Source organism: Notolepis coatsorum (assembly GCF_963971535.1).
Source record: "Notolepis coatsorum genome assembly, chromosome: 8".
Classification (NCBI taxonomy): Eukaryota; Metazoa; Chordata; class Actinopteri; order Aulopiformes; family Paralepididae; genus Notolepis; species Notolepis coatsorum.
Window position 1 is genome coordinate 30,275,269 of NC_140172.1, and position 27,850 is coordinate 30,303,118.

At 41.5% G+C, this 27,850-nt stretch overlaps 1 protein-coding gene across 1 annotated transcript in view; it reads right to left on the bottom strand.

Annotated features, from left to right (window-relative positions):
- The window catches only part of arhgef12b (Rho guanine nucleotide exchange factor (GEF) 12b), a 172,475-nt gene that overhangs the window by 91,919 nt on the left and 52,706 nt on the right, over nt 1–27,850 (bottom strand). The window contains exon 2 of the mRNA XM_084320870.1: nt 9,980–10,036. Within this exon, the coding sequence (XP_084176996.1) occupies nt 9,980–10,010 (31 nt within the window). The 5' untranslated portion in view covers nt 10,011–10,036. The remainder of the gene's footprint in view (nt 1–9,979; nt 10,037–27,850) is intronic.

The following is a 27,850-nucleotide window of genomic DNA, read 5'->3' on the forward strand; positions in this document are numbered from 1 at the left end:
CACAGCGCGACATCAGGGGCATGGCAGTTCATCGCGCTACAGGGCGGGTTAGGAAGGGGGTAAAGGGGACATGATGCCATCGACAGGCGACCACAGGACACGGCGTCTAGTCCTTCAGAAAGTAAAAGACCACGCTCTGTGTTCTTGGTTTAACTTACGGATTTGTGAGGGTTTGAACATTTGGGATAATGTAAGAACACAACTCAACAAAATATATAACATAGGTCTAGTAATTTTTTAAGTTACATATTATATCTCTAGGTTTTGGTCTTGGAATGTATCTGTGTATATTTTGTAGCATGTCACAAAAATAAGAGCCTTGGGCCAGAGATTAGTCGGTTTCTCTTTTTTTTTTTTTTTTTTACATTTTAAACCATCATTGTTTGATGCAGGTTGTTTTATGTATGTTTGAAGAAGAAAAACACAAGCATTACGTGCAAGGCCTCCATTGCTCACTGCACACACTGAAGTGACTTGGAGTGGAAAAGAAAACAGGCCTGTTGTGCAGGGAGTCTGTTGTGGAAAAGATGTCACAGTATTTGTGAAGATTACTGTTATTTTATGATGTTTCATGACCACACAGGTTTCCTGACCTTTAACATGTATCATTATTGAAGCCTGAATAGTATGTATAGTTTTAAACAACTTGAAAACATTGTGCACAAACTATTTAATTCTGCTTATTGTCTATGATTGTTATGCACTCCAAGGGAAGAACTTGAGTTTGACTCAGTTAAACTAAACAGAATCACTTTCTGTTGACTGTCGACTGCCAGGAGTTTATCCCTTTGCTAGTTCGTTGTACACAACTGTAAGTCGCTTTGGATAAAAGTGTCAGCTAAACGACTATGTAAACGTATCAGAATACACTCAATAACTTGTAACTCAATAACATCCTGCATTGTTACTGATGGTTTTTTGCTTTTTACAGTTCAGTAGAAGGAGTCATTATTTAGGACGGTTGTGTGTGTGTGTGTGTGTGTGTGTGTGTGTGTGTGTGTGTGTGTGTGTGTGTGTGTGTGTGTAAATGGCTGCATTTATATAGTGCTTTTAACCAAAGCTTTTACCCAAAGCGCTTTACAATTTGTTCCTCACATTTTACCCATTCACTCACATATTCACACACCGGCAGCGGAGGCAACCATGCAAAGTGCCAACCTGCTCATCAGGAGCAATTAGGGGTTAAGTGTCTTGCTCAAGGACACTTCGATACGCTGCCCGGGAGGAGCGGGAATCAAACCGGGAACCTCTGGATTACCAGACGACTGCTCTACCTCCCAAGCCACTGTCGCCCCCCCAATGGTGTGTGTGTGTGTGTGTGTGTGTGTGTGTGTGTGTGTGTGTGTGTGTGTGTGTGTGTGTGTGTGTGTAGGGCTGGGAGGTATACAGAGTATCATGAATTAGGAGTGGGCGGTATGACGGTTGAACCAGTATACCAGTAGACATGGTAGAGCAGGGGTAGGCAACCCTAGGCACGCGTGCCTGCATAGGCACGCGGGGGCATTTGCATAGGCACAGGGGGCAGCATAAAAAAAAAAAAAAAAAAATTATAATTATAATTTTTTTTTTTTTTTTTTTTTTTTTTTATAAATATTATAGTGAAATATTTTGCACTGTTGTCGCATTTATCTTGTTGAAATCCTCCCACAGGTTCTTTTTACTACCACATATTTAATTGAGACCCTTTATTTGTTTATTATTTCAATTTAGCTGGAAATTGCTACATCATTCAGTAACATTTGCAGAGCCTTATAACAAAAACATTATTACGGTCACCATTGTGACCAGTGGGATTAATCAACAAATTGTATTATTTATTTTTCTATTTCATTGAACATTGCACATGTTAAAAGCAATTTTCTTTACTCAAAATGTGAGTATTACCAAGTCAACTTGTGTTCTTAAAACAATGACAATAAACATAGTTTTATTAGGTTGAAATAATGTGGTTGTGTACTTATTTTTCTGTTAACTTATTATGGATTGAAAACTGAAAACCTTAATGCACAGTAACTGAACTCAATATTTTTAAGTTCTGGTAACTTATTATTATATATTTATTTACAGTGTAGTCTTGCGATCAATCAAAACTTATTTACACGATATACCTCACATTCACCCTCCATTCACATCCTGGTGTTCTCCATTAGGCCTGTAGGTGGAGCTATGACAGCACACGTACAGTACACACACCAATGGTGTGTGATGTGTCCAAAAATGAATGGGCAAATGTGAGTGAAATGGTCGCACTGTATGCAGCTGTTTGTCTGCATTGCATCCCCCCCCCCCAACTCAGATTTAGGGTTGATACAACCATCATAATAATATTGTTAATAATAACAATAACAATAATGATGTAATAATGTAAAAAAAATCATTAAAAAGACCTGATTATGAGAAAAGAAAATTACGATGCATGGAATATTGTTGAGGCACACTAGTTACAACTATATTTCAAACAGGCACTCCATGTCAAAAAGGTTGCTGACCCCTGTGGTAGAGATTTGACTCTACTGGATGTACCTGTAGAAGGCAACTTTTAGGCTCTTTAAATGTAGAAATCAAATCAAATTTATTTATAAGGCCCGACAACACACGTCAATGTCCCCATGGGCCGTACACGTCCTCCCCAAACAAGTCAAGAAGAAACATCACATCAAATCAAGAACAAAACAAGAACACCACAAGGTCCAAAAGAAAATAATAAATAAATAAAAAAAAAATTAAAATTAAAAATTAAAATAAAAGCAAAATAAATAAAAGCAGCACTCCAAGACATACCCCACGCGAAGGTAAGGAAAAGGAAAAACTCACAAAAACCTAGCAATAGGAGGGGGTTACCAGACATGGGAGCAAATAGACATCCTAACTAAACTAGACAGATTAATCTGAGATCAGGGTAGGTTGAAGGAGAGAGAGAAAAGATGGGTCTTAAGCAGGGATTTAAAAGCTTCGACAGAGCAGGTGCCCCTGACGACGGCAGGTAATTTGTTCCACAGGTAGGGAGCGCGGTAGACAAAGGCTCTGTGGCCGGCGGATTTCTTATTAACCCTAGGAAGGAATCGATAGAAGCCCCGCATTTTGTGAGCGCAGAGCAAGAGCGGGCGAGTTAAGTATCGAGAGATGAGATCGGATAGATAGAGCGGTGCAAGCCCATTTAAAATTTTGTAGGTGAGGAGTAGCACTTTAAAGTCAGATCGGGCTTGAATAGGAAGCCAGTGTAGGGCGGACAAAACTGGTGTGATGTAGGGCTGTCTTAAATACTTCGAAGCTTCGTTCGATGGCACGAGCTTCGAACATAAAAAAAAAAATCAAAGTAAAAAAAATATATAATAATGTTCGTTTCATAAATTCCAATGAAACGAAAGTAAGCGGCGCCTTCCCGCCTCCATTCCAATGAAACGAAAGTAAGAGGCGCCTCGACTCCACCTCTCTACAACAAGCACGTGGAGATTATCTGTGTTGAAAACAACAAGGACATGTGCAGCAGACATGTGGACAAAGAAGTCATCAGACGTGTGGTTACACTTTAAAATATGCAAAGACAATGCCCAAAAAGCCGAGTGCCAGATATGCCAGAAGAAAATGGCATATCACAACTCTACAACAACAATGTCAAATCACCTAAAAAACCTAAGTATCGTTGTACACGACGGCGACGCCACACAAAACATTAATAAGGCTATGCCTATGCTGCTATGACTAATGTGTTACCAAGTTGGCTAATTTAATTGTAATCATCTGCTTTTGTAGGTGCATTGTCTGATATAATTATAAATTATAAATTAAATATAATATAATCGTTTGCTTGATAGACGAAGGTTGCAACATAATTATGTAATGTCATGTCGGTGGCTGTGAGAGCAGCCCCACTGCACCCAGGCAGCGCAGCCGAGTGAAACCTTGTTGGCTGCGTCACAGTCACGAAAGGGGCTACTTAATTAATTAATCCAATCCACTTTATTTATAGAGCACATTTAAAAACAACAAAGTTTACCAAAGTGCTGTACAAGTCCCACAACATAAGATAAAAAATATAAAAAATAAAAAAAATATAATTAATATTTAGTTTTTCTTTTTTTCTCTCTCGAAGCTTCAAATTAAAATCGAAGCTCAGCCCCGAAGCTTCGATTGCCAAAAAAAGCTTCGAAGGTCAGCCCTAGTGTGATGTGATCAAATGTTCTAGTTTTAGTTAGTATCCGTGCAGCCGCATTTTGCACGAGTTGAAGATTTTTTATGCTTGAATTAGGTAGGCCTGAGAAAAGTGCATTACAGTAGTCTAGACGTGATGAGACAAAAGCATGAATTAGGGTTTCAGCATCAGCCAGAGTTCAAATGGGGCGAATTTTTGCGATATTACGAAGATGGAAGAAGGCAATTTTGGTGAATTTTTTTATATGTGCATTAAATGAGAGGGAGGAATAAAAAATGACTCAGAGGTTTTTTATGGTGGAGCTCTGGGATACATGACAAGTATCAAAGTTGAGGGAGATGTCCTGAAACAAGCCTCTGTGGTTTGGGGGGCCAACAATTAACATCTCAGTTTTATCTGCATTAAGGAGTAGAAAGTTTTGCGACATCCACTTTTTGACGGCAAGCCTCAAGATTTTGTAATTGGGAGGAATCATTTGGCTTAATAGGTATATATAATTGGGTGTCGTCAGCGTAAAAATGAAAGTTTATGCCACATTTGCATATGATATTGCCGAGGGCAAAATATGGTTTCACAGGTGTACAAATGTAACACACAAAGCTAGCGAACTGCACGCTGCCGTTAAAAGAGAATACACTAGTTTGTGGAAAAAGACATGTCAAAAGGTTGGCCCATTATTGGCTACAAAAAATTATGCATGGTGAAATGGAGGGCAGTGAGCGTGATGTGGGAGCTCCCGTTCCCGGTGTGAACAATGAATAATAATTAGTGATTCGTCCATCACCTGAACGAAGTGGGTTTAAAAAGTCAGACATTGAGCAGAAAACTATTATTGGCAAGCAATGCACGCAGACACAAGCAGTCCCTCCCAGGGATGTTGGAAGGGGGGGTGCGGGGGGGCTGCAGCACCCCCTCTCAATTATTGCAACAAAAAAATTATAATAATAATTATGTTTTTTTTACGACAGTATTTATATATTTGTATATACTGTAACTGTATAACTGTAACTGTATATTATAAGTTTATCCTGCTCAAAGCACTTCACCATTTTAATATTTATTGTGTGTATTGAGCCGTACTGTATTGTAGCCATTCTCCAATCTGTTAAATAAAGTTTTCATTCATTCATTACACTACTGTATGTACACAATCATACGTGTAAAACCGAGTAGATTTTCGAGTGATGACAGACTTGATTGATTGATTGAAAAGTTTATTAACAGATTGCAGAATGGGTACAGTACAGTACAGCTCAATACATACAATTGTTAAGGGGATGCAGACCAGAGAAAGACTTTCGTCTTGTTTACATCAGGGTCCCCCATTTTCAATTCATCATAACATATATGACATACATGACATACAGATAGACAGTACTGCTACATCTATACATTTATGACATATCAGATTTGCAAATACAGTACTGTTTGTGATACAAAAGTGTCCAGAAAAGGAGTGTATATACATTTGGCGTAGAAACTGTACATTGGAGGAGGTTGGTTGGGTGGGGTGGGGTTGGGTGGGTTGGGTGAGGGCTGTACATTGTAGGTGGGGGGGGGGGGTAGGGGACACACACACATTTTACACTGTGCATTGGAATATTGACAAGGCCTTACTTGGTCATTTACTGTACAACTAGGTTAGGACATTTGTAGGGGCCAGTTTCGAATTGCAGTCTCGCGTAGGTGTTTTTTGAGAGTGTTTTTGAAAGTGGGTAGTGATTCACATTCCTTTACAGCTTTAGGTAGGGCGTTCCACATTGATGTGGCATAATTGCGAAACGTGTTTAGTCCCTTGTTTGAGCCGAATCTGGGTTTTACATGATTTGTGGAGCTCCCTCTGGTGTTGTGATCGTGGTATTCACTGACCTTTGGGAAGTATTTTGACATGTACATGGGTACCTTGGTCGCGTAGTGTATCTTGTAGACCAGGCCCATTGCAAGTTGCTGTACTCTGTCGTCTACTCTAAGCCATCCTAGGTTGTCAAAGTGGGCAGGGGTGAGGTGGGTTCTAGGAGTCAGGTCAAGTAGTAGTCTGACTAGCTTGTTTTGAGATGTTTGTAATTTGTTTTTTAGTGCCTTTGAGGTGCTTTGGTACCATGAGGTGCAAGCATAGTCGTAGTACCCTTGAATGAGTGCTCCTGCTAGAGTCTTCAGGGTATTCTTGTTTACCAGAGAGGAGATCCGGTACAAGAATCGCGTTCGTTGGTTGACTTTTTTTATTACATTGGATGCCATTTTGTCACAGGAAAGATTAGCCTCTAGGATGGAACCCAGGTAGGTAATTTCATCTTTCCTTGTGATAATATTGTCACCCACTGTAACCGAGAAGCCGTCGGTCTTGCTGAGTTTGTTATTTGAACCGAAGAGAATGGACTCTGTTTTGCCCATGTGTAATGATAGTTTGTTGTCGGCGAGCCATATGCAGATTTTGCCTAGTTCCGAGCTGAGGGCTTTTTCAACCTGTAACTTGTTCTTGTCAGAGACCAGCAGGGCTGAGTCTAGGGCTGGGCGATATAACGATAACGATAAATATCGCGATATATTTTAATAATCGATATCGAATATCGAAACAATTTTTTTTTTTTTTTTTTTTTTTTTTTAATACCTGCAACAGGGCAGTTTTAAAACCAGAGACAGTGGACAGACTTGTCTTTCTTGCCTGCAACTTAAAGTAATGGCTTTGCTTGTCCAAATGACAATACTGACCTAATTAAGATTTCTTTTTCTCTTGTCCATTTATTTTGTTTGCTTTCTAATTTAAAATACATTTTGAAACCGTCTGTACACAGTAGGCTATGTGTGCTAGCAGAACTAGACTCCAGTCACGAGTCACAGTGCACATGTGCGGTGGTTTGTCCACCAAAAAAGCGCCAAAAGATCGAAAATAAACTAGCAGAGCCAGAACTGTTCAACTCCTCTGGAGCCACAGCCAGCAGAGAAGCCGGTTTACTTTAGCTTTTAAACCAGCTGCAGCCTGAGAACTGGAGTGTGAGGGGATGTAACACTAAAGATGGCGGCAATGACAAAGAATTTCTGCAAAATAAACATACATCTGTTGTTAAAAAAAAAAAGAAAAAAAAGTTGTATTTTTTTTATTTTTATTTTTTTTTATACTTATAACAATTCGATAATTATCGATATCGAGAAATAAAATAAAATTATCATATCGTTATCGCGATTTGATTTTTTTCCATATCGCCCAGCCCTAGCTGAGTCGTCCGCAAACAGGAACAAGTTGCAGTCACAAGCTGACGACATGTCATTTGCATAAATTAGGAAGACTGATTGAATGACAGGTGAAACAACTAATTGTATTCACCTCGCCCTTCCCACGCGCCACAAACCACTGAGCTACTGTGATACAGTGCTTGCGCAGTCAGTCGATTTTAGCTAGTAGTCAGACTTTGCTAGCACAGAATGTCTCACTCGCAGAAAAGAAAAATATCAGATTTATTTTCGAAACGTCCCGCCGGTCCCAGTGACAGTCCCACTAAATCTGATAAACGTCAGAGAGAGACAGAGACGACAGGTTCAGCCTCAGCATCAGGTATTGAAGAGTTAACTGAGTCTGTTCCCCTATACCCCCCCTCGGGCGCCAGGGGCTTCCACTGAGGGGTGATGCAAATAGGGATGGGGTGTTATGGCAGCTCATGATGGAAAGAGTGCGCACCGAGTCTGATCCCGAGTTGAAGAATTGGCTCCAAAAGAGAGACAACTGGATGTCTAACAACATCCAAAACGAAATCTTACAGCTGTTTGCCCATGATATTCAGCGACAAATTAGAGGCAAACCATCCAAAAGCCCATTATTTGGCTTGAGCGCTGACGGAACCACTGATGTCACTCACTGGAAAAGAACAATTCTCGTGTAATATACAGTTTGCCGATGACAACTTGGAAGCTCAGAACTTCTTTTGGGGTTTTTACAATGCCCGGCCCAGACACAACAGTCGAGACGCTGTTTTTGTGTATAAAATACTTTTACGCCTCAACCTGCCCATGGAGAGGCTGATAGGATACTGTTTTGACGGGGCCAGCAACATGTCTGGGGGGTACAGGCTAAACCCGGGGTTCCCAAACTTTTCAGGCCGCGACCCAAAAAAAAACGGTGTCAGAGAGCCGCGACCCCCACTATTATAGGAGGTAAAAAATTTTTAAATGGAAATGTATGGTTGAAACATGCAAACGTTCAAACGCACACACACTAATAAGCATTGGAGGCTTTTAACCAGGGCCAGACTGGGGAAATCATTCAGGCCAGGAAATATAGTCCCAGTCAGGCCACTTTTTAAGCAGGGGGTCTGGGGGTCCCCCCACCAGAAATTTTTTTGTTAGAAAGACTTCATTTCCTGCATTCTGGTGCAGGCATTTTTTTTATTTGTACCCTTTAAATGCCAGTGTTTGTGATGGCATCACAAATTATTGTTAAAAACAGGCTAGCATATGTATGATTAGCAACAACACAGATTTTTATGGATTTTCTGTTTTTTGTAATTGATAAATACAATATTTTATTCAACTTCAGCCCTGATCATAACACCACATATTCATTTTATAATTCTAACCCTTTAAATGCCAGTGTGTGTGATGGCATATATTTGCAATATATCAAATGCAAAGTACATTTTTCTGGGGGGGATTATTACAGGCTAGCATGTGTCAATGATTAGCAGTTTTTCGTAAGGATCCCGCCTCCACCAATCACATGCGGCTCCCTTTGTGTGTGTGTGAGAGCAAGAGAGAGAGAGAGAGATAGTTCTCCAACTTGTGTGAGTTGCAGTGATCTCCTGGTTGTTCCCCACCTAGGTTATCTAACTATTGCACTGGTGCAACTAGAAACACTGGCCTGGCCTGCTTCTAAATTCAGTGGCCTGACCAAAAAAAAAAAAAAAAAAAAAAAATTGTTATCATCTGGCGACCCCCCAGCACCCCCTGCCGTTTTATAGTTCCAACGTGCCTGGTACCTCCACAGGTGGTGCTAAACAAACAACACAGACGCCACTAGCTGAGTAATTTTCCAGTGTCTGTATGACAAAAAGAGCAAGCAGTGGAAGGACATTACAAATTCCATGTTCAATGACCTAGATTAACATTAGCTGTGAATGTCTACTAAACTGGTCCCAAAACTGTTAAACTAATCCTGGAGCTGCTCATAGTGGAGCGAAGTTGGCGATGTTAGTGTCATATAGACCTGTTCGCTGTTTACAAACATACCGTGTTTGAGCCAATCAGCAATACCAACTGAGTCACGTGACTAAGCATGGCTAACAAATGCAAATAATATTGTAGTCTGCCCCGCTGTTCTGACCAGGATTACGCTCCTTTCTGCCCCGGTGATGCGTGCGCACACTGAGTCTGACGTATACCGCAAACAGGTCTATTAGCGAGCTGCATATCTCTCTCTCAGATCAGTGGTCACTGTAGTTGCTTCCAGAGTATAGAGCTACTGAAGTCTCTCTCTCTCTGCTTTAGATTGCAATTGATTAAATATAAACATCGACGTATATATAATTTTTGATGAATAAACGATAATCTATACATGTCAACAATCATAATAATCAACATGAATGTAATTAAAAACATTAAATACCAGCTCATTTTAATTTAGCAAGTCAATTTCAAATCATTATTCAAATGATGGGGGGAAATTTAATGGAAAGAAAAAATACAATTCTCTCTCTCTCTCTCTCTCTCTCTCTCTCTCTCTCTCTCTCGTTGTATTACAAAAGAAGACATCAAAAAGACATCAAATAACACTGATTTGCACTGGAAAAACGAAGTACCATCAAAGAAATATGTTTGCCAGCCCTGTGTGTGTCTTACCTGTGGGGTCAAACTCATGTGTGATGGACATGGTCCTTGGGTAGAATGCATGGGCTCCTACAGAAAGGCAGAAAACACACAGAAAAGACAATGTCAACTTGACCTCAAGTGTCCTCAACTAATGTCCAAGTAAAGAGGTTTTTAGATCAAAATAAATTCAGCTGGGGGGCGGCTAAGTGGCGCAGTGGGCAAGGCGCTTGCCACCAACACAGGAGATGCTGGGTTCGAGCCCAGCTCTCGGCGTTGCTACCGGCTTGGCTGGTCGTTCATACTAATACAATTGGCAGTATTAGGGGGTGGGAAAGCCGGTGGGTGGGGATCGGACGTTGTGGACAGCGACTCCTACAGGTCGGTTGGTGCGCCTGTACAGCAGAATCAGGAAGCAACGGGGGGGCAGCGTGAGCCTCCCACACGTTACTCCTCGCCGCTGAGAGATCGCGCTGTACAGGTGAAAAGATGCGACGGCTGCCTCCTCGTGTACCGGAGGGGACACGTGATGCAAGGCTTCGTCCACATTGCAGCCGACCAGTGGGAGGCATGGTCTAACAACGTTCGAGATAAAACGAAATTGGGAGAAAAAATAGAAAATGGGGAGAAAAAGTAGATACAAAAATAAATAAAAATAAATCAGCTGGGTTACTTTTTCATACATTACAAAAAGGTCCAGGGGGGGATTAGTGCTGTTTTGAGCGACTGAACACGGCATGTAGTCCATAAGGTTCAGTTAACTTTTCTGAAGAAGAAGAAGAATCTCTTTTATTTTGCACATAATCTCCCACACATCTGAAAACTCTTGACTGGCCGATGTCATCAGGGACATTGAATCCTTGTGTTGTGTTCATTAAAGCACCATGAAATGATGTACATATAAAAATAGCAATACCTCGTCTTATAGGTACTGCTACCTTATAATTTCATTGAGCTGTAATTAACAACACAAGGATTCAATGTCCCCGATGACAGCACTGGCGGCCATATTCAAACTAATTTACTCTCAATAACTGTCAAACTAAATGAATGTGTGCAAAACTGTTTTTGTTTTTTTTGGATGTGTGTTGTAATAATTTTTGGATGGTGTGTGTCTGGAGAAAAGTGAGATAGAAAAAATGGGCCATGCGATTCAGTGTATTTCCTCAAAGGGAAAGATGTTATGCCAGCAAAAACCAAATAGACTGATACTGTACGTAAAAACACTCCATTTGGAGGGCCAGTTGGGCCTAACAAAATAAATTGTTTGGTTCCTGTTGGTTGTCAGTTAAGGCCATGGGTAGGTACTAGGATAGGGAATTTCTTTATTTAATTAAAATGTTCACGACAACATGGATGCATGTACTCTGCCAGCATGTTTAATATCCATAATACTAAAGGAAGATTTTTATGAAACTTTATTGTAAAAAGAAATATATATATATATATATATATATATTTTTTTTAAACATTATTATTATTTCTTTTTTACTCATAAAATAAATTGGGTCGCACCTAAATCGGCAGGGTCGGTCGGCAACCGGAACCAAACCATTTATTTTGATAAGCCTTGGAGGGCTATATGACCACTACCGCTCGACCCACAAAATAACCCTATCCTTTGTGTTTCTGGTTCCGCCCCCACATCATTTTGATTGGTCGGCAGAACCCAAAAGTGACATTGACGATTGAAATATTTTCACCTCAAGGTGCCTGGTGCGCTTCTGAGAAAAGAAGTGAGGTGGAAAAGGAGCGCGCCTGGTGCATCCAAACCATAGACAACAATGGGGAAATAGGTGCAAACTTCTAAAAAGGTGCGTCTAATGTGACTGGCCCCTTAGGACCGCCTGACTCTTAATTACTAAACACTGCACAGACTCTGCAGTGTGCTACTACTATGTATATTATTATCAATAGAATATACTGCTATTATTATTAAAATATTATTACCATTTTATTTAAATATATATTTCTTTACATTATATAATTATATTACATTATTATTCATTTGACATTATTATTATTTATATCTTTTATCCTGTCTGTAGCACCCCCCCCCCCCCCCCCCCCACCCAAGGGGATTAATATAAGAAGTTAAGAACGCTTGACTTGATTGGCGCCACTGCCACTTAATGATATGGCCTGATTCTGTGTATCATAAACGACACCCATTTAACTCTTTTCTGGCGTAGCCTTTTTTTATAATAATGTTCTCTCTGAATTCTATAACGGAACTCTAGAACTCAATAACTTTCAGTGACATCATCGTTGGACTGTTTGGTTCTGAACAGTCTGCCTGCCTGGGCGTTATGAGATCATACACCTGAGTGGGATAAAGAACAGGCTGGAGTACTGCAACGATAACATGGCCCTCTCGGGTCATTCAGACCCTGAGTCATATTCCCATATAAGACCACAGCACAGTGATGCCAACCTACTTCCACACTTCAACTCCCCCTCGCCTGCCAGCCCTCATCACAGGAACATGTGTGTGTGTGTGTGTGTGTGTGTTTTCCTATCCTTGTGGGGACATTTCATCATTGTGTGGGCCAAATGTCCCTGCAAGGACGGGAAACAAGAGTATGTATTTGTGGGGACTCCATAAGGACAAGGGGCTAAGTTAGTGTGCGTGTGTGTGTGCGTGTGTGCGCGAGCGCGCGTGTGTGTGTGTGATGGGATGGGGGTTAGCGCACCCATAGCGTTGACCAATTTCATTACCAGACGCAGCAGTTACCAGGCCGTGTCCTCAGACTACACGGAACCTCCGTACTGAACAGAACACACTTCGCCCTGTCAAACATCTCCGTGTCCCAGTAGCCCAGTAGGCTAAAGTGCATCTTGTGTTTTGGATCTGGCTCATGTGGCGCATCATACCCTCTTCTCTCTCCCCCCACTTTTCTGGGGGGGCTGGCTTGTGATCAGAAGGTCGGCACTAATCCCCCCGGGACCAGTGGGGGGAGTGAAGGACTGATGCTCTACTCTCCTCGATACTCCCTTGAAGTGCCCTTGAGCAAGGCCGGTTCACTTGCAGGGTTATTTTGCAGGATGCGCTTATTCATCTTAATTAAACTAATGAAAAATAGAAGAAAGTGCATGCTGTTCTCTAGAGCCAAAGGTACAGTTTGTGATGCTTTGCATATATGCACTGTCTGTGAATGGGTGTGTTATTGAGAGAGTTAAAGAATATACAGTAAATATCTTGGCATCTGGCTTGATGAGAATTTTACATTTAAATCAGAATCAGAAATGTATTTATTGCCAAGTTTGCACATACAAGGAATTTGTCTTGGTCTTTTGGTGCATCAACATTAACAGACAAAAAGGTAGAATAAAATAAAATGGAATATATAAACTAAATTAGAATATATAAATACAATATAATGCAGGATTAGAATAAAAATACAGTGCAATCGTGCAGTATTGTGCAAAAAAAAAAAAAAGTTGTCCAGGAAGGGTGTGTTGACGTAACATCCACCGCTTATGTCCGTATTTAGATAATCTTGCAAGTAAACTGTGTCAGAAGGTTGGCTTTTTGTACAGAAACGACAACAAACCAGTTGTCCTATATGTTTAGCAGGAGGGGGGTCGTTGAAGCTGTTTTTCTGTCTGTTTTGGATTATGGAGATGTAGTTTATAGACATGCTTACACTCTAAAGCCTCTGGACCCTGTATATCGTTCTGCCCTTAGATTTATTACTGGACACAGTTATGGTTTTGATTGATTGATTGAAAACTTTATTAACAGATTGCAGAATGGGTACAGTACAGTACAGCTCAATACATACAATAGTTAAGGGGATGCAGACCAGAGAAAGACTTTCGTCTTGTTTAGATCAGGGTCCCCCATTTTCAATTCATCATAACATATATGACATACATGACATTGATTGATTGATTGATTGATTGAAAAGTTTATTAACAGATTGCAGAATGGGTACAGTACAGTACATCTCAATACATACAATTGTTAAGGGGATGCAGACCAGAGAAAGACTTTCGTCTTGTTTCCACCAGGGTCCCCCATTTTCAATTCATCATAACATATATGACATACATGACATACAGATAGACAGTACTGCTACATCTATACATTTATGACATATCAGATTTGCAAATACAGTACTGTTTGTGATACAAAAGTGTCCAGAAAAGGAGTGTATATACATTTGGCGTAGAAACTGTACATTGGAGGAGGTTGGTGGGGTGGGGTTGGGTGGGTTGGGTGAGGGCTGTACATTGGAGGTGGGGGGGGGGGGGGGGGTTGGGTAGGGGACACACACACATTTTACACTGTACATTGGAATGTTGACAAAGCCTTACTTGGTAATTTACTGTACAACTAGGTTAGGACATTTGTAGGGGCCAGTTTCGAATTGCAGTCTCACGTAGGTGTTTTTTGAGAGTGTTTTTGAAGGTGGGTAGTGATTCACATTCCTTTACAGCTTTAGGCAGGGCGTTCCACATTGATGTGGCATAATTGCGAAACGTGTTTAGTCCCTTGTTTGAGCCGAATCTGGGTTTTACATGATTTGTGGAGCTCCCTCTGGTGTTGTGATCGTGGTATTCACTGACCTTTGGGAAGTATTTTGACATGTACATGGGTACCTTGGTCGCGTAGTGTATCTTGTAGACCAGGCCCATTGCAAGTTGCTGTACTCTCTACTCTAAGCCATCCTAGGTTGTCAAAGTGGGCAGGGGTGAGGTGGGTTCTAGGAGTCAGGTCAAGTAGTAGTCTGACTAGCTTGTTTTGAGATGTTTGTAATTTGTTTTTTAGTGCCTTTGAGGTGCTTTGGTACCATGAGGTGCAAGCATAGTCGTAGTACCCTTGAATGAGTGCTCCTGCTAGAGTCTTCAGGGTATTCTTGTTTACCAGAGAGGAGATCCGGTACAAGAATCGCGTTCGTTGGTTGACTTTTTTTATTACATTGGATGCCATTTTGTCACAGGAAAGATTAGCCTCTAGGATGGAACCCAGGTAGGTAATTTCATCTTTCCTTGTGATAATATTGTCACCCACTGTAACCGAGAAGCCGTCGGTCTTGCTGAGTTTGTTATTTGAACCGAAGAGAATGGACTCTGTTTTGCCCATGTGTAATGATAGTTTGTTGTCGGCGAGCCATATGCAGATTTTGCCTAGTTCCGAGCTGAGGGCTTTTTCAACCTGTAACTTGTTCTTGTCAGAGACCAGCAGGGCTGAGTCGTCCGCAAACAGGAACAAGTTGCAGTCACAAGCTGACGACATGTCATTTGCATAAATTAGGAATAGTAGCGGTCCTAGTATGCTTCCTTGTGGAACACCACAGCTCACTGTGAGGGGGGGGGATAGGGTACCGTTTACTTCCACCATCTGTTCCCTCCCCTCCAGGTAGGATTGTATCCAGCTCACTGATAAACTATCAAAACCAATTGCTTTTAGCTTGTCAATCAGAATGGTGTGATTGACAGTGTCGAAGGCCTTTTGTAGGTCCAGCATGACCATGCCGCAGTATTTGCCCGCGTCCACCTCTTGTTTGATGTGGTCGTTCAAGTAGAGAAGGCATGTGTCAGTGGAGTGGGATGTTCTGAAGCCAGATTGGAATTCGTAGATTAGATTTTTTTCCGCGAGGTACTTTTCTATCTGTTCGTATACTATTTTTTCCATGACTTTCGAGATGGATGTAAGGATAGAAACAGGGCGGTAGTTACCCGGGTCTAATTTGCTGCCCTTTTTGTGCAGGGGTGTTACTCTCGCAATTTTGAAGTCCTTGGGGACGTGTCCCTGTTTTATGGAGAGGTTTATTATGTGTGTGATGACTGGGGTGATGGCTGCTGCTGAGTCTCTGAGGAATTTGGAGGGGATGTTGTCATGGCCAGTGGCCTTGTTTGGTTGGAGGGCGCTCAGTTTTTTTGAGTACCTCATCTGTAGTTACTATTTCCAGTTTGAAGTCGTCTTTGTGGACGCCTAGGTTCATGTAGTATGCTACTATGTGTTCTACCCCATACTGCCCTGAGTGGGAGGGTAGTTTGTTTACCAGTGTTGTGGCTATGTTTGTGAAGAAAGTGTTTAAGTAATTGGCTACATCCAGCTTGTCTGTGATGAGCGTGTTGTCCGTCTTTATGTTTATGTTTGAGAACCTGGTTTTGAGTTTTTTACTGCAGCCTAGTTGATTGTTGAGTAATTTCCAAAGTTCACGTGGTTTATTTTTGTTTTCCTCGGTTTTGTCATTGATGAAATTTTTTTTTGCAGTTTTGATCATGGAGTTTACGTCATTTCTTAGTCTGTTTCTTTCTAGTTTGAGTTCAGTCACGTGGTCTTGGAGTTCACTGCTCGTGCTTTTGGTAAGCTTTGACTGACTTTTACGAAACTCAGAGCATTTTTTGTCTCTGGCTTTCATAGCGGTCAGTATTTCAGTGTGCATCCATGGCTCAGCGCGATTTTTTACCCTGGTGGTTCTTAGGGGGGCCATTTTGTTTAGTATTGATGAAAATTTGGTTTTGAAGCCAAGCCAAGTTTCTTCAACCAGTGTACCATTGAGTTCATCTGACCAGTCCAGACTCTCCAGTTCAAGGTTAAAGGCCTCGCTAGAGTAGGTTTTGAGGTCTCTAGATGTGACTGTTTTGTGACAGCCAGCCTTTAGTTTTAGCTTTTTGCGGGTACAGAATATCATGTAATGATCACTTAACCCGCATGCTATAACCCCTTTACTGGAGATCTTGGACTTGTCAGAGGTCAGTATGAGGTCAATGGTAGTCTGAGTTGATTCACATATCCTTGTGGGTTGGGTGATTAGTTGGCTGAGGCCGTGCAGATCACAAAACCTATTGAAGGATTTGAAGACGGGTGCATTTTTTTGTTGCATATCCGTGTTCCAATCCCCAATAAGAATTTTTTCCGCATCCTCAGCTCCAGCTAAGCACACATCCAAAGTATCATAAAATCCAGTTTGATCTGGCGGTCTGTATATTGTGCCGACTAGAACAGATTTTGCCCTTTCAAATAAAATGTCCACCCATACGGTTTCAATTGTCTCATGATGAAGGTCAGTACGGGTAATGAATTTGGTGTCCTTATGTATGTACATACAAACACCACCTCCATACTGGTTTCTGTCATTACGGACTATAGTATAGTTCTCTATTTCTATTTCAGGGTCTGTTACAGATGGATCAAGTTTAGTTTCAGTAAAGCATATTATGTCTACCTTACCGCTCATAAACATACAGATAGACAGTACTGCTACAACTATACATCTATGACATACCAGATTTGCAAATACAGTACTGTTTGTGATACGAAAAGAGTCCAGAAAAGAGAGTATATACATTTGACGTAGAAACTGTACATTGGAGGAGGTTGGGTAGGTGGGGTGGGGTTGAGGGGGGCTGTACATTGGAGGTGGTTGGGTGGGTGGGTGGGTGGGGGGGGGGAGGTTGGGTAGGAGGGGTGGGTGGGGGACACTGTACAACTGTACAAGCAAAACTGTACATTGGAATATTGACAAGACCATACTTGGTAATTTACTATACATTTGAGGGGGTTGTGTTAGGACATTTACAGGGGCCAGTTTCTAATTGCAGTCTCCCGTAGGTGTTTTTTTGAGAGTGTTTTTGAAAGTGGGTAGTGATTCACAGCTTTGGGTAGGGGTCATTGTATCCTGTATGATAAAGTTGGGTGGTCCTCCCTGGTAGAGAGACGTGACTTGCACTGGCAACTCTTTCTGTATAAAGCCATTATTGGGGATCTCCCACCTGACCCTACACCTACATCACTTCATTACTGGACTGGAACTCATCATACTCGCTCTGGTGATTGGCTTACACTTAAGGTCCTCAGAGTATACACTGAATTAGGAACATCTGTTGTGTTTTTTCAATGCACTTTAAAACTCAATTCATTAGTATCGATTGGACAGTTTAAATATTTAATAGCCAACCATTTCACCACAGTATGCAGTTGTTTTTAATTATTTTAAATGGGGATGTCCGATATTGGCATTAAAATTAAATCCCCATTGCTGCACGAATCCGCTTCAAGGCCCTTGACCTAGCATACCGTGCGGCAAAGGGAACTGCTCCCGCCTACCTCCGGTCAATGGTCTCTAACTACACACCCTCAAGACCCCTACGCTCTGCATCTTCTGGCCGCCTCAGACCTACTCCTATCCAAGCTCCGGGAGGGTCATCAAAGAGAAGTCGCCTATTCTCAGTCCTTGCCCCACAATGGTGGAATGAACTACCCACCCCAGTTAGGACAGCCGAAACACGTCCAATCTTTCGCCGTCGACTAAAGACTCACTTCTTCAACCATTATCTGAATTAAAAAAAAAAAAAAAAAAAATCTAACCCTAACTAACCATACTGTCATGCACTTGTCCTAATAAACTAACCTACACTGTAGCACTCAACACTTTGATGAACATTGTTACTCAGCTGATAGAGTTGTGCTCTTCCTGATGACTTGTCGTACAGAACTTGTAAGTCGCTTTGGATAAAAGCGTCAGCTAAATGACTAAATGTAAATGTAAATGTAATGTAAAATGTAATATCGGAAATTTGTCGGTATTGGTTTTCAAAAAATATATATCTATATAATTTTTATTTTACATTTATTTAACCTTTATTTACCCAGACAAGCAAGTAAGAACAAATTCTTATTTTATTTATTGTGAAAAGTATGCATAATGTTGTGTTTTTTTGGGGGGGAAACCCCGCATATATCGGTATAGGTTGATTAGGTTGAAATTAAGAGTTGGACAATATCGGTATATCGGAAAAAAATCGAACATCCCTAATTTTAAATGTTTAATTGGTTGACATTTCTGTTTCTACACTGTTTTTGTATGTATTATGTGCTGTATTTCTCAACATCATTGTAAATGAGATGATCATTCGAGATTAATTAAAGATTGAAATAATTAATTTGTGTTATGTAAATCAGGGTTACAGACAGCCTATTTTAAGATTGCACAATAATAGGTTATGTGGAACTGGAAGAGACTATATGCTCTAATGGGGAGTGCATACGCAGAATGCCAAGCACCTGTCAGGATGCTGTTAATAACGCATGCTGCACACTACACTCATCTCACCCTCTTTGTGATTGTAACGTTACTAGAGATAGCCACTAGCATGCTAGTGAACTAGACCCATTTGACTGTAGTTTGACTGTAGCCAAGATACATATCATGCTAGTTGCTAATGTTACCACTTGGTTTAGAAGCTGTGTTGCATCAAATAGAACATGAAATAAAATAAAATAAACCATTTAACATTAGTTTGCTAACGACAGTCAAATGGCAGGCTAATGTCTAGGTAGATAGCTTGGCTTCATATGCTACTAGTCCTGAAATGCTGATAATAACATTATAAGTTAGAATTACAAGTTAACATCATAACAGTTTGAGACCCGCAATAGACATGTAGTAAGACAACTCTGTGTAATAGGCTATATCCTTTATTTTCAGATATTAATATTTTCAAATCGACCATTATGTTCGCAATTAGTTAACAGTAGCTCATTGTGATTAGTCAAGTGTTGGTCTAGTACAAACACAAGCGTCTATGACAATGTCTGTGTGTGAAAAGCATCCCGACTTGCTTGGGCTTCGTCGGGTTGCAACTCTGGGTATGCACACCCCGTTAGGGCATGTAGTCTCTCCCATGTGGAACTTTAGCTGATAAGGTACAGTAAGTGCGATCATTTTGAGGTACTTTTTGGGAGGCAGCGGTGCAATATATAATGCAGATAAGTGCAATACCCGTGGTTTTTTTGTTGTTGTTTTTTTTACTATAGCGTTATACTGTATTTCTGTACAGTATACCTGTATACCTGTTTTTCTTATTAAAAAATGATATGCCTGGCAAAATATAATACAAATAGTGAATGCCTGTTTCTAGGGATTCTTTTGTATAATTATATTTTGACCCGTTTTTTTTTATGTAATTTACATTCTGTGTCCAAATGTGATGTAACACAGCGAGGAACATTATAAATGCACTGCTTGATTTAGAACTTGTTTCATCCCTTAAAAGTGTTTTCTTCAGCTGACGATCCAGACGCTAATGTTACTGAACGCTTTGCTCATTGCAACATGTAGCAGCTTATCAGGAGGCATTTGTTTGGCATTTCTATTGTGAATATGGAATGTGCTGCTGGGAAGAACGTTGTGAGTCACTATTCGCAAGCGATGGTGATGAACAAGACTTTCTCTGAAATACTACAGATTAACATCTAAATAGCGCAGCACGAGAAAGCGTTAGTGTTATTGTAAAACAACAGAACACGGATATCTCCTCAGCGTGCTTTTTGCATCATGCCCTGCCCTCCTGCTCGCCCTGCCCTCCTGCTCGCTCTACCTAGACGCCACCCCTCGCCTAAACCGAGCGGAGTAAATTGATATGCGAGAACACGTCCGTCACGGAGAATCGCATGCTGTGTGCTACAGTACATGTGTGAAAGGCCAACTCCAGGCAATACCAGGCACCGGATTCTATGGCCATCATCCAGAGTTCACGTGTGAAGGATTGAATGAATGGTTTATTTTGAACAATATAAAATAATCAAAAGATGGACGGCTGAGTGGCGCAGTGGGCAAGGCGCTCGCCACTAACGCAGGATATGCTGGGTTCGAGCCCAGCTCTCGGCGTTGCTACCGGCTTGGCTGGTCGTTCATACTAACACAATTGGCAGTGTTAGGGGTGGGAAAGCCGGTGGGTGGGGATCGGACGTTGTGGACAGCGACTCCTACAGGTCGGTTGGTGCGCCTGTACAGCAGAATCAGGAAGTATCGGGGGCAGCGTGAGCCTCCCACGCGTTACTCCTCGCCACTGAGAGATTGCGCTGTTCAGGTGAAAAGATGCGACAGCTGCCTCCTCGTGTACCGGAGGGGACATGTGATGCAAGGCTTGGTCCTCACTGCAGCCGACCAGTGGGGGGCATGGTCTAGCAACGTTCAAGGCAGGGGAGGGGAGAATTGAAGGGAGAATTGCCGAGGCGAAATTGGGATGGGAGAAAAATAGAAAAATAAGGAGAAAAATTGGATACATTTCTTTTTTAATAATCAAAAGATAACAATGAAAAGATCAAATTAAAATACAAAGATCAATTGCTGTGAAAGAAAAACAAGGAATAGGAAGAAGTAATTGGTCCTACCCCTATTATGATAAATGGCTGCATTTATATAGCGCTTTTATCCAAAGCGCTTTACAATTTGTTCCTCACATTTTACCCATTCACACACCAACGGCGGAGGCAACCATGCAAGGTGCCAACCTGCTCATCAGGAGCAATTAGGGGTTAAGTGTCTTGCTCAAGGACACTTCGACACGCTGCCCGGGAGGAGTGGGAATTAAACTGGGAACCTCCGGATTACCAGACGACTGCTCTACCTCCCGAGCCACTGTCGCCCCCTTAACAGAATATGTTTTCAGTCTTTCATCTTTCAATACTGTATATCAACCACTTCCTCATTAGTCCTCCTGATACACAACCAAGTACACCTTCAAACACAATCTTCAAACGTCTACAGACAAAATCATCTACAAACAAAATCACTTGACAATCAATCAATCAAGTACAACCATACATTTTATTGTAGAATCAATATGCTACTGTCCATCCAGTATATTTAGAAAGCAAAAGATACATGCTGATAGATCAGAACAAAAACCAAAACAAACGAATACAAGACAAGTCATTCATTTCAATGAATTGTGTGAAAGAGTTCATCATATGAAGAGTCCCCTCTCTCCTCCTCTAAAGACACGCCCACCACCGCCAAACTCACCCCACCCCCACTCCACCCCTGCCCCTCCTCCCAATGGGTGTTTTCTGTTTGTGTTCCGTGGATGTTTTTTCGGCTTGTTTGGGACAATGGGGGCCCCGCAACTTACAACAATGGCACTCGCGTCAGAGCCAGCTTACTACACAGCAGCCCTTTTGGGACACTTTCCCGGAAACGGAGAGAGAGGGCTTCTGGCCTGGTTCCCATTTCCTGAATGTGGGAGACGAGGGCTGGGAGAAAAGGCCATGAGGGAGGGAAGGGAGGCGTGGGGGTGGAGAGGATCTCCCAGAGAGAAGGCAGGGTCTGGGAGAGTTTCACAATGTTTCCCAGAATGTGCGAAGCGTCTTATGCGAGGTGTCCTCGGAGTGAAAACAAACCTTAAGTCAAAATAGATTGGATACTCAGAGAAAGAAGAGTGAATAGTTTCCTTTCCTTAAAAACACAAGTAACACTTACTACTTTAGTAGGCACAAATAATTACCTACACAAAACAAAACAAAGCATAGGGAACTCTTAGAGTTAGATGTTGGCAGGTAGAAGTTGGGGATTTGAAAGTCAAATATATTTCCTAATGTAGTCATTAGGAAGAAGTAGAAGCCATTCTGGAAGGGTTTCCCTGCACTGAGACATGAATAACTATTTAGTTTATATAGTTCCTCATTAGTTCCTACTTAATCATTATTATTGCGCCCCCCCCTGTAAAGTTGATTGTTAATAAATGAAGCTGTTGTGATAGACGTTCATGCCATGCATTTTTTAAGTCATTGGAAAGTCATTGGAGCACTACGTCAAGACTATGTAAACAGGAATATTTCACCTCCTCCTCCTCCTCCTCCTCCTCCTCCCTCCCTCCCTCCCTCCTTCATGTATACTTAGCCTTGTTAAACTGGATATTGCTCTGCGTATTGTCTAGGTTCTTCTTGTACTTTTCACTACCACATTTATTTTCAGCTTCTTCTCAGGCTATTTACTGACCACTGTTCACCCCCAGTGCTCCTCGTTGCTTGCTATGTTAGTGCTAAAAGTGCCTTTATTTTAAGCTTCTTATTCTTGGGCTTATTTGGGACTGGGCATATATATATATATGTGTGTTTTTTTTGTGTGTGTGAATTTGAGCTTCCTCTACTGCTGTACTGTAGTAATGCACTTGTTGTAATTCATTGTGGATTAGAGCAGTGGCTCTCAACCTGGGGTCAGAACCTCCAAGGGAGTTGTGAGATGATCACGAAAAAAATATACAAATACATTTTGATCATGTTTATATGTTTTGATAGATGCTTTTCCCCCCCTTGTGAAATAATTAATATTTGAAGTCCAAAGCCTTCCTTCAATCATATATCAAGTGAAATAGCCTGACAAAGATAAATAAACATTATTTATATTAATAAATAATTTTGTGTCAAAGTTCACCATTCTGTCTATGCTCGACTTACTATGTAGGGATGTCGCAAACAGTGTTTAGGGTTTCCACAAACCGAAAACGGGTGAGAAACACTGGATTACAGCATCTGCTAAACGCTTCAAATGTAAATGGTCGGGACATCAAGAGCTAAAAACCTCTTAGAAGGAATTCATGAGATGAGATGAGATGAGATGAGATGAGATGAGATGAGGTGAAAAGGGCAAACCGTCTCGCTACGTAACGCTGCACCTAGGCTTGTCATTTAGTCTGGGAGCAGGAGGATCGTGAATAGTGCTTGTGCTCTGGTGTGGCCTGAGGAGATTAGGAGAGGCAGCCAGACAGGGCTAGACTGTCTGACAGAGGGCAGACACATCCTACTCACTGGGTGGTGGCTAAGTAGCTACTGCTGGATAAGATCACATATTTAGTCTCTTACATGCACACTCATTGAAAAGGAGTGGGGGGCAGGGTTTTCCCTTACTATCAGGGAAGGTTTTTGCCGGTCACATTGCCGGTACATGGGGCATTAGGATGGGGAGACTTTGCGAGCGCAGATACACCATCTGTGAGTAAACATAACTATTGCCGAACAGAAAGCCCAGGCAAAGACAATCGCACCACTGGAACCAATTATACGTTTTTATGGAAGGAAATTATAGAAAATACAGAATATAGTAAATGGCTGCATTTATATAGCGTTTTTATCCAAAGCGCTTTACAATTTGTTCCTCACATTTTACCCATTTACTCACACATTCACACACCGACGGCGGAGTCAACCATGCAAGGTACCAACCTGCTCTGTATCACAAACAGTACTGTATTTGCAAATCTGATATGTCATAAATGTATAGATGTAGCAGTACTGACTATCTGTATGTCGTGTATGTCATATATGTCCTGATGAATTGAAAATGGGGGACCCTGATGTAAACAAGATGAAAAGTCTTTCTCTGGTCTGCATCCCCTTAACAATTGTGTGTGTATTGAGCTGTACTGTATTGTACCCATTCTGCAATCTGTTAATAGAGTTTTCAATCAATCAATCAATCAATCAATCAAAACTCATCAGGAGCAATTAGGGGAGGGGTTAAGCGTCTTGTCTAGTGTCTTGCTCAAGGACACTTCGACACGCTGCCCGAGAGGAGCGGGAATCTAACCGGGAACCTCCGGGATTACCGGACAACTGCTCTACCTCCCAAGCCAGTGTCGCCCTAATAGTAGAGTTCATATAAAATATATGGTAGATAATCGATATAATACAGTATATAGCATATTACATTTTTCTAGTGGACAGAATATGGGGCAGTATATGAGTTTAATTGGCTAGGAAGATACTGGCAAGAGGGGGCTCTGGGTTAAATATGTTTATTAGCTAAATAAACAAACTAATTGGATACAAAAAGATTTCAGAGCAACATAAATCTGTCACTAGCCTTAGTGTTTTGATGTTAGCTTTTTTGCTTTAGGGTTGTAGTGTTTTAAGTCACTTCACTCTGGGTACAGCATGCAAGCTGCTGTGTAATAATAGCGTGGAGGTGTGGCAGCTTGCCAGTGTGCCTTTCTTCTATTGACCATATACACATGGCGGCCATTTTCATCTTATATCATGCTCAGGTTGGGATTCCCGGCCGCCGTGTGAATAATATGGTCAATAGAAGAAAGGCACACTGATATAAGCAAGCTGCCATACTTACCCTCTATTATCTATCCAAGATAATAGATCTTTCCAAGGAATTCCAATCCAAGCACGACATACAAGCAAAATGGCCGCCAAGTGAATATGGTCAATTGACTGGAGTATTGGAGGCTTGCCAGTTCTCTCTTGACTTATTGACCGGAATGCATGCATTTAACCTATTCATAATATTCTCATGATGCGTATGGCACAATGCCATACTGTAGCCCACTGGCCATGGATGTCATTTAAACAACAGGAGGAAGTGGTTATAGAAAATAACATCACAAGCCACAGTAAGTGCCATTGATCATCTCAGCTGTGATGTTATTTATTATAACATTACCTAGTGTTCTATTGCTTCTATGCGGATTTTCCCATTCAAAACTATACCAGTGATCTCCTCAAGACTGTCTGTGGTTACAACAAATAACACACTGCTCTCGACCAATGAGATTCACACTGCTCTCGACCAATGAGATTGCTTGATCAGAACCAACCGTTGTATAATTAAACACAATCACCTGTTATTTGATTACAATCAAGTCTTGGTTTGCCTACCAACATGGCTGTGATGGAATACTATGAATACAAGTTACCCGACATCAGGCAATCTCTTGAGGTATAGTATATCATCTCAAAACAAACTGGTCAGACTACTGCTTGACCTTACTCCTAGAACCCACCTCACCCCTGCCCACTTTGACAACCTAGGATGGCTTAGAGTAGACGACAGAGTACAGCAACTTGCAATGGGCCTGGTCTACAAGATACACTACACCACTAAGGTACCCATGTACATGTCAAAATACTTCCCAAAGGTCAGTGAATACCACGCCCACAACACCAGAGGGAGCTCCACAAATCATGTTAAACCCAGATTCGGCTCAAACAAGGGACTAAACACGTTTTTTCGCAATTATGCCACATCAATGTGGAACGCCCTACCCAAAGCTGTAAAGGAATGTGAATCACTACCCACTTTCAAAACCACTCTCAAAGAACACCTATGGGAGACTGCAATTCGAAACTGGCCCCTGTAAATGTCTTAACCCAACCCCCTCCAATGTACAGTAAATTACCTAGTATGGTCTTGTCAATATTCCAATGTACAGTTTTGCTTGTACAGTTGTACAGTGTTCCCCCCCAACCCCTCCTACCCAACCCCCCCCCCACCCCAATGTACAGTTTTTATGTCAAATGTATATACTCTCTTTTCTGGACTCTTTTTGTATCACAAACAGTACTGTATTTGCAAATCTGGTATGTCATAAATGTATAGATGTAGCAGTACTGTCTATCTGTATGTCATGTATGTCATATATGTCCTGATGAATTGAAAATGGGGGACCCTGATGTAAACAAGACGAAAGTCTTTCTCTGGTCTGCATCCCCTTAACAATTGTGTGTATTGAAATGTACTGTATTGTACCCATTCTGCAATCTGTTAATAAAGTTTTCAATCAATCAATCAATCAATATATATATATATAGTATACTGCTGTCTTGTCATATTGATTATGATGCTATGATGTTGATGATATTGATTATCCATTATTGATTGTTGAAATTATTTGGCCTTTTTGTAGTTCAGCCACATATATTTTCCTTTTTATTTTATTTTAAAAAGAAATTTCCCTCCTTCTGTGATTTTTCTCCCCATCCCAATTTACCTCTCGTGCCAATTCTCCCTCCCCTGTCCTGATCGCCTGATTACTTTTACCAACGGATTTCCAGTTCCGCGTTCTGCGATCTGTTTCTGGTCACGCCAATCGTGTGACACCTGTTTCTATCACCGGTTAAGCTTAGGCACTCTTTCGAAGTTGGTTAAGGTTAGAGTTTGTCTTAGAGCAGGGCGATAGAACACCAGCCCTGATTCCAAACTCTAACCTTAACCAACTTCGAAAGAGTCGCCTATGCTTAACCAGTGATAAACTAGGCGTTAGGTAGTTTGCAGGCTGTTCGAGGCGGAAATGGGCGCGTCACACGATTGGGCGCACATGTCACATGACCAGAAACGTCAGTGGCCAATCAGATCGCACCAGAAACGTCAGTGGCCAATCAGATCGCAGAACGCGAACGCGGAACTGGAAATCCGTTGGTAAAAAACTAGACGCGTCCTGATCGTTGCTCGCATATGCCCCCCACTGGCCGGTTGTAGGGAGGATAGAAGCCTTGCATCACATGTCCCCTCCGATACACGTGGAGGCAGCCTGTCACATCTTTTCACCTGCCAGTGCGGACTCTCATTGGCGAGGTGTAACGTGTGGGAGGCTCACACTGCCCCCGCCATTTTCCTGACTTTGCTGTGCAGGCGCCCCAACTGACCTGTAGGAGTCGCTGTTCACAACAACCAGACTACCACCCTTCAACTTCCCACCCGTTAACTCTGCCAATTGAGTCAGTATGACGGCCGGCCCTAGCCGGAGGCAACGCAGATAGCCGGATTCGAACCCGGTGTCTCTTGCGTTGGTGACGAGCGCAATGTCCGCTGCGCCACCCAGCCGCCTATATATTTTCCTTTTCAAATAAATAAATAATAATAATAATAATAATAATAATAATAATAATAATAATAATAATAATAATAATAATACTAATAATAATAATAATACTAATAATAATGAAAATAAATAGATTCCTTGTATTATTAAAAGGGAAATCCCTCCACAACACCTGTACAACTACTGTACATATGACATATGACATATTGGACCATATTGGACCAAGAGTGGGAAAGTGAAGAAGTTTTATAATAAACGGCCCCCTTGTAGCCAGAGACATTGTGTGGAAGCATTGTGTGTCGAGAGTTGACTGAGCTCAGGAAGGGCTTCAACGGGGAGGGAAACTGAAGCTTGGCAGGTTAGTCAGGACATCTATTTAAGGCATATATTAAGGCTGCAACAATAAACACATTGGCGCAATAACAGAAGGTATATTGCAGCAGGGATTGGGGGCAGGGCACACATTACTGCCATTTCTTATTTCTTGACTAAATTAAATAGCACTAACAATAATATCGCAATAACAATGCAATTTATAACTGCAATATGGAGACTTCC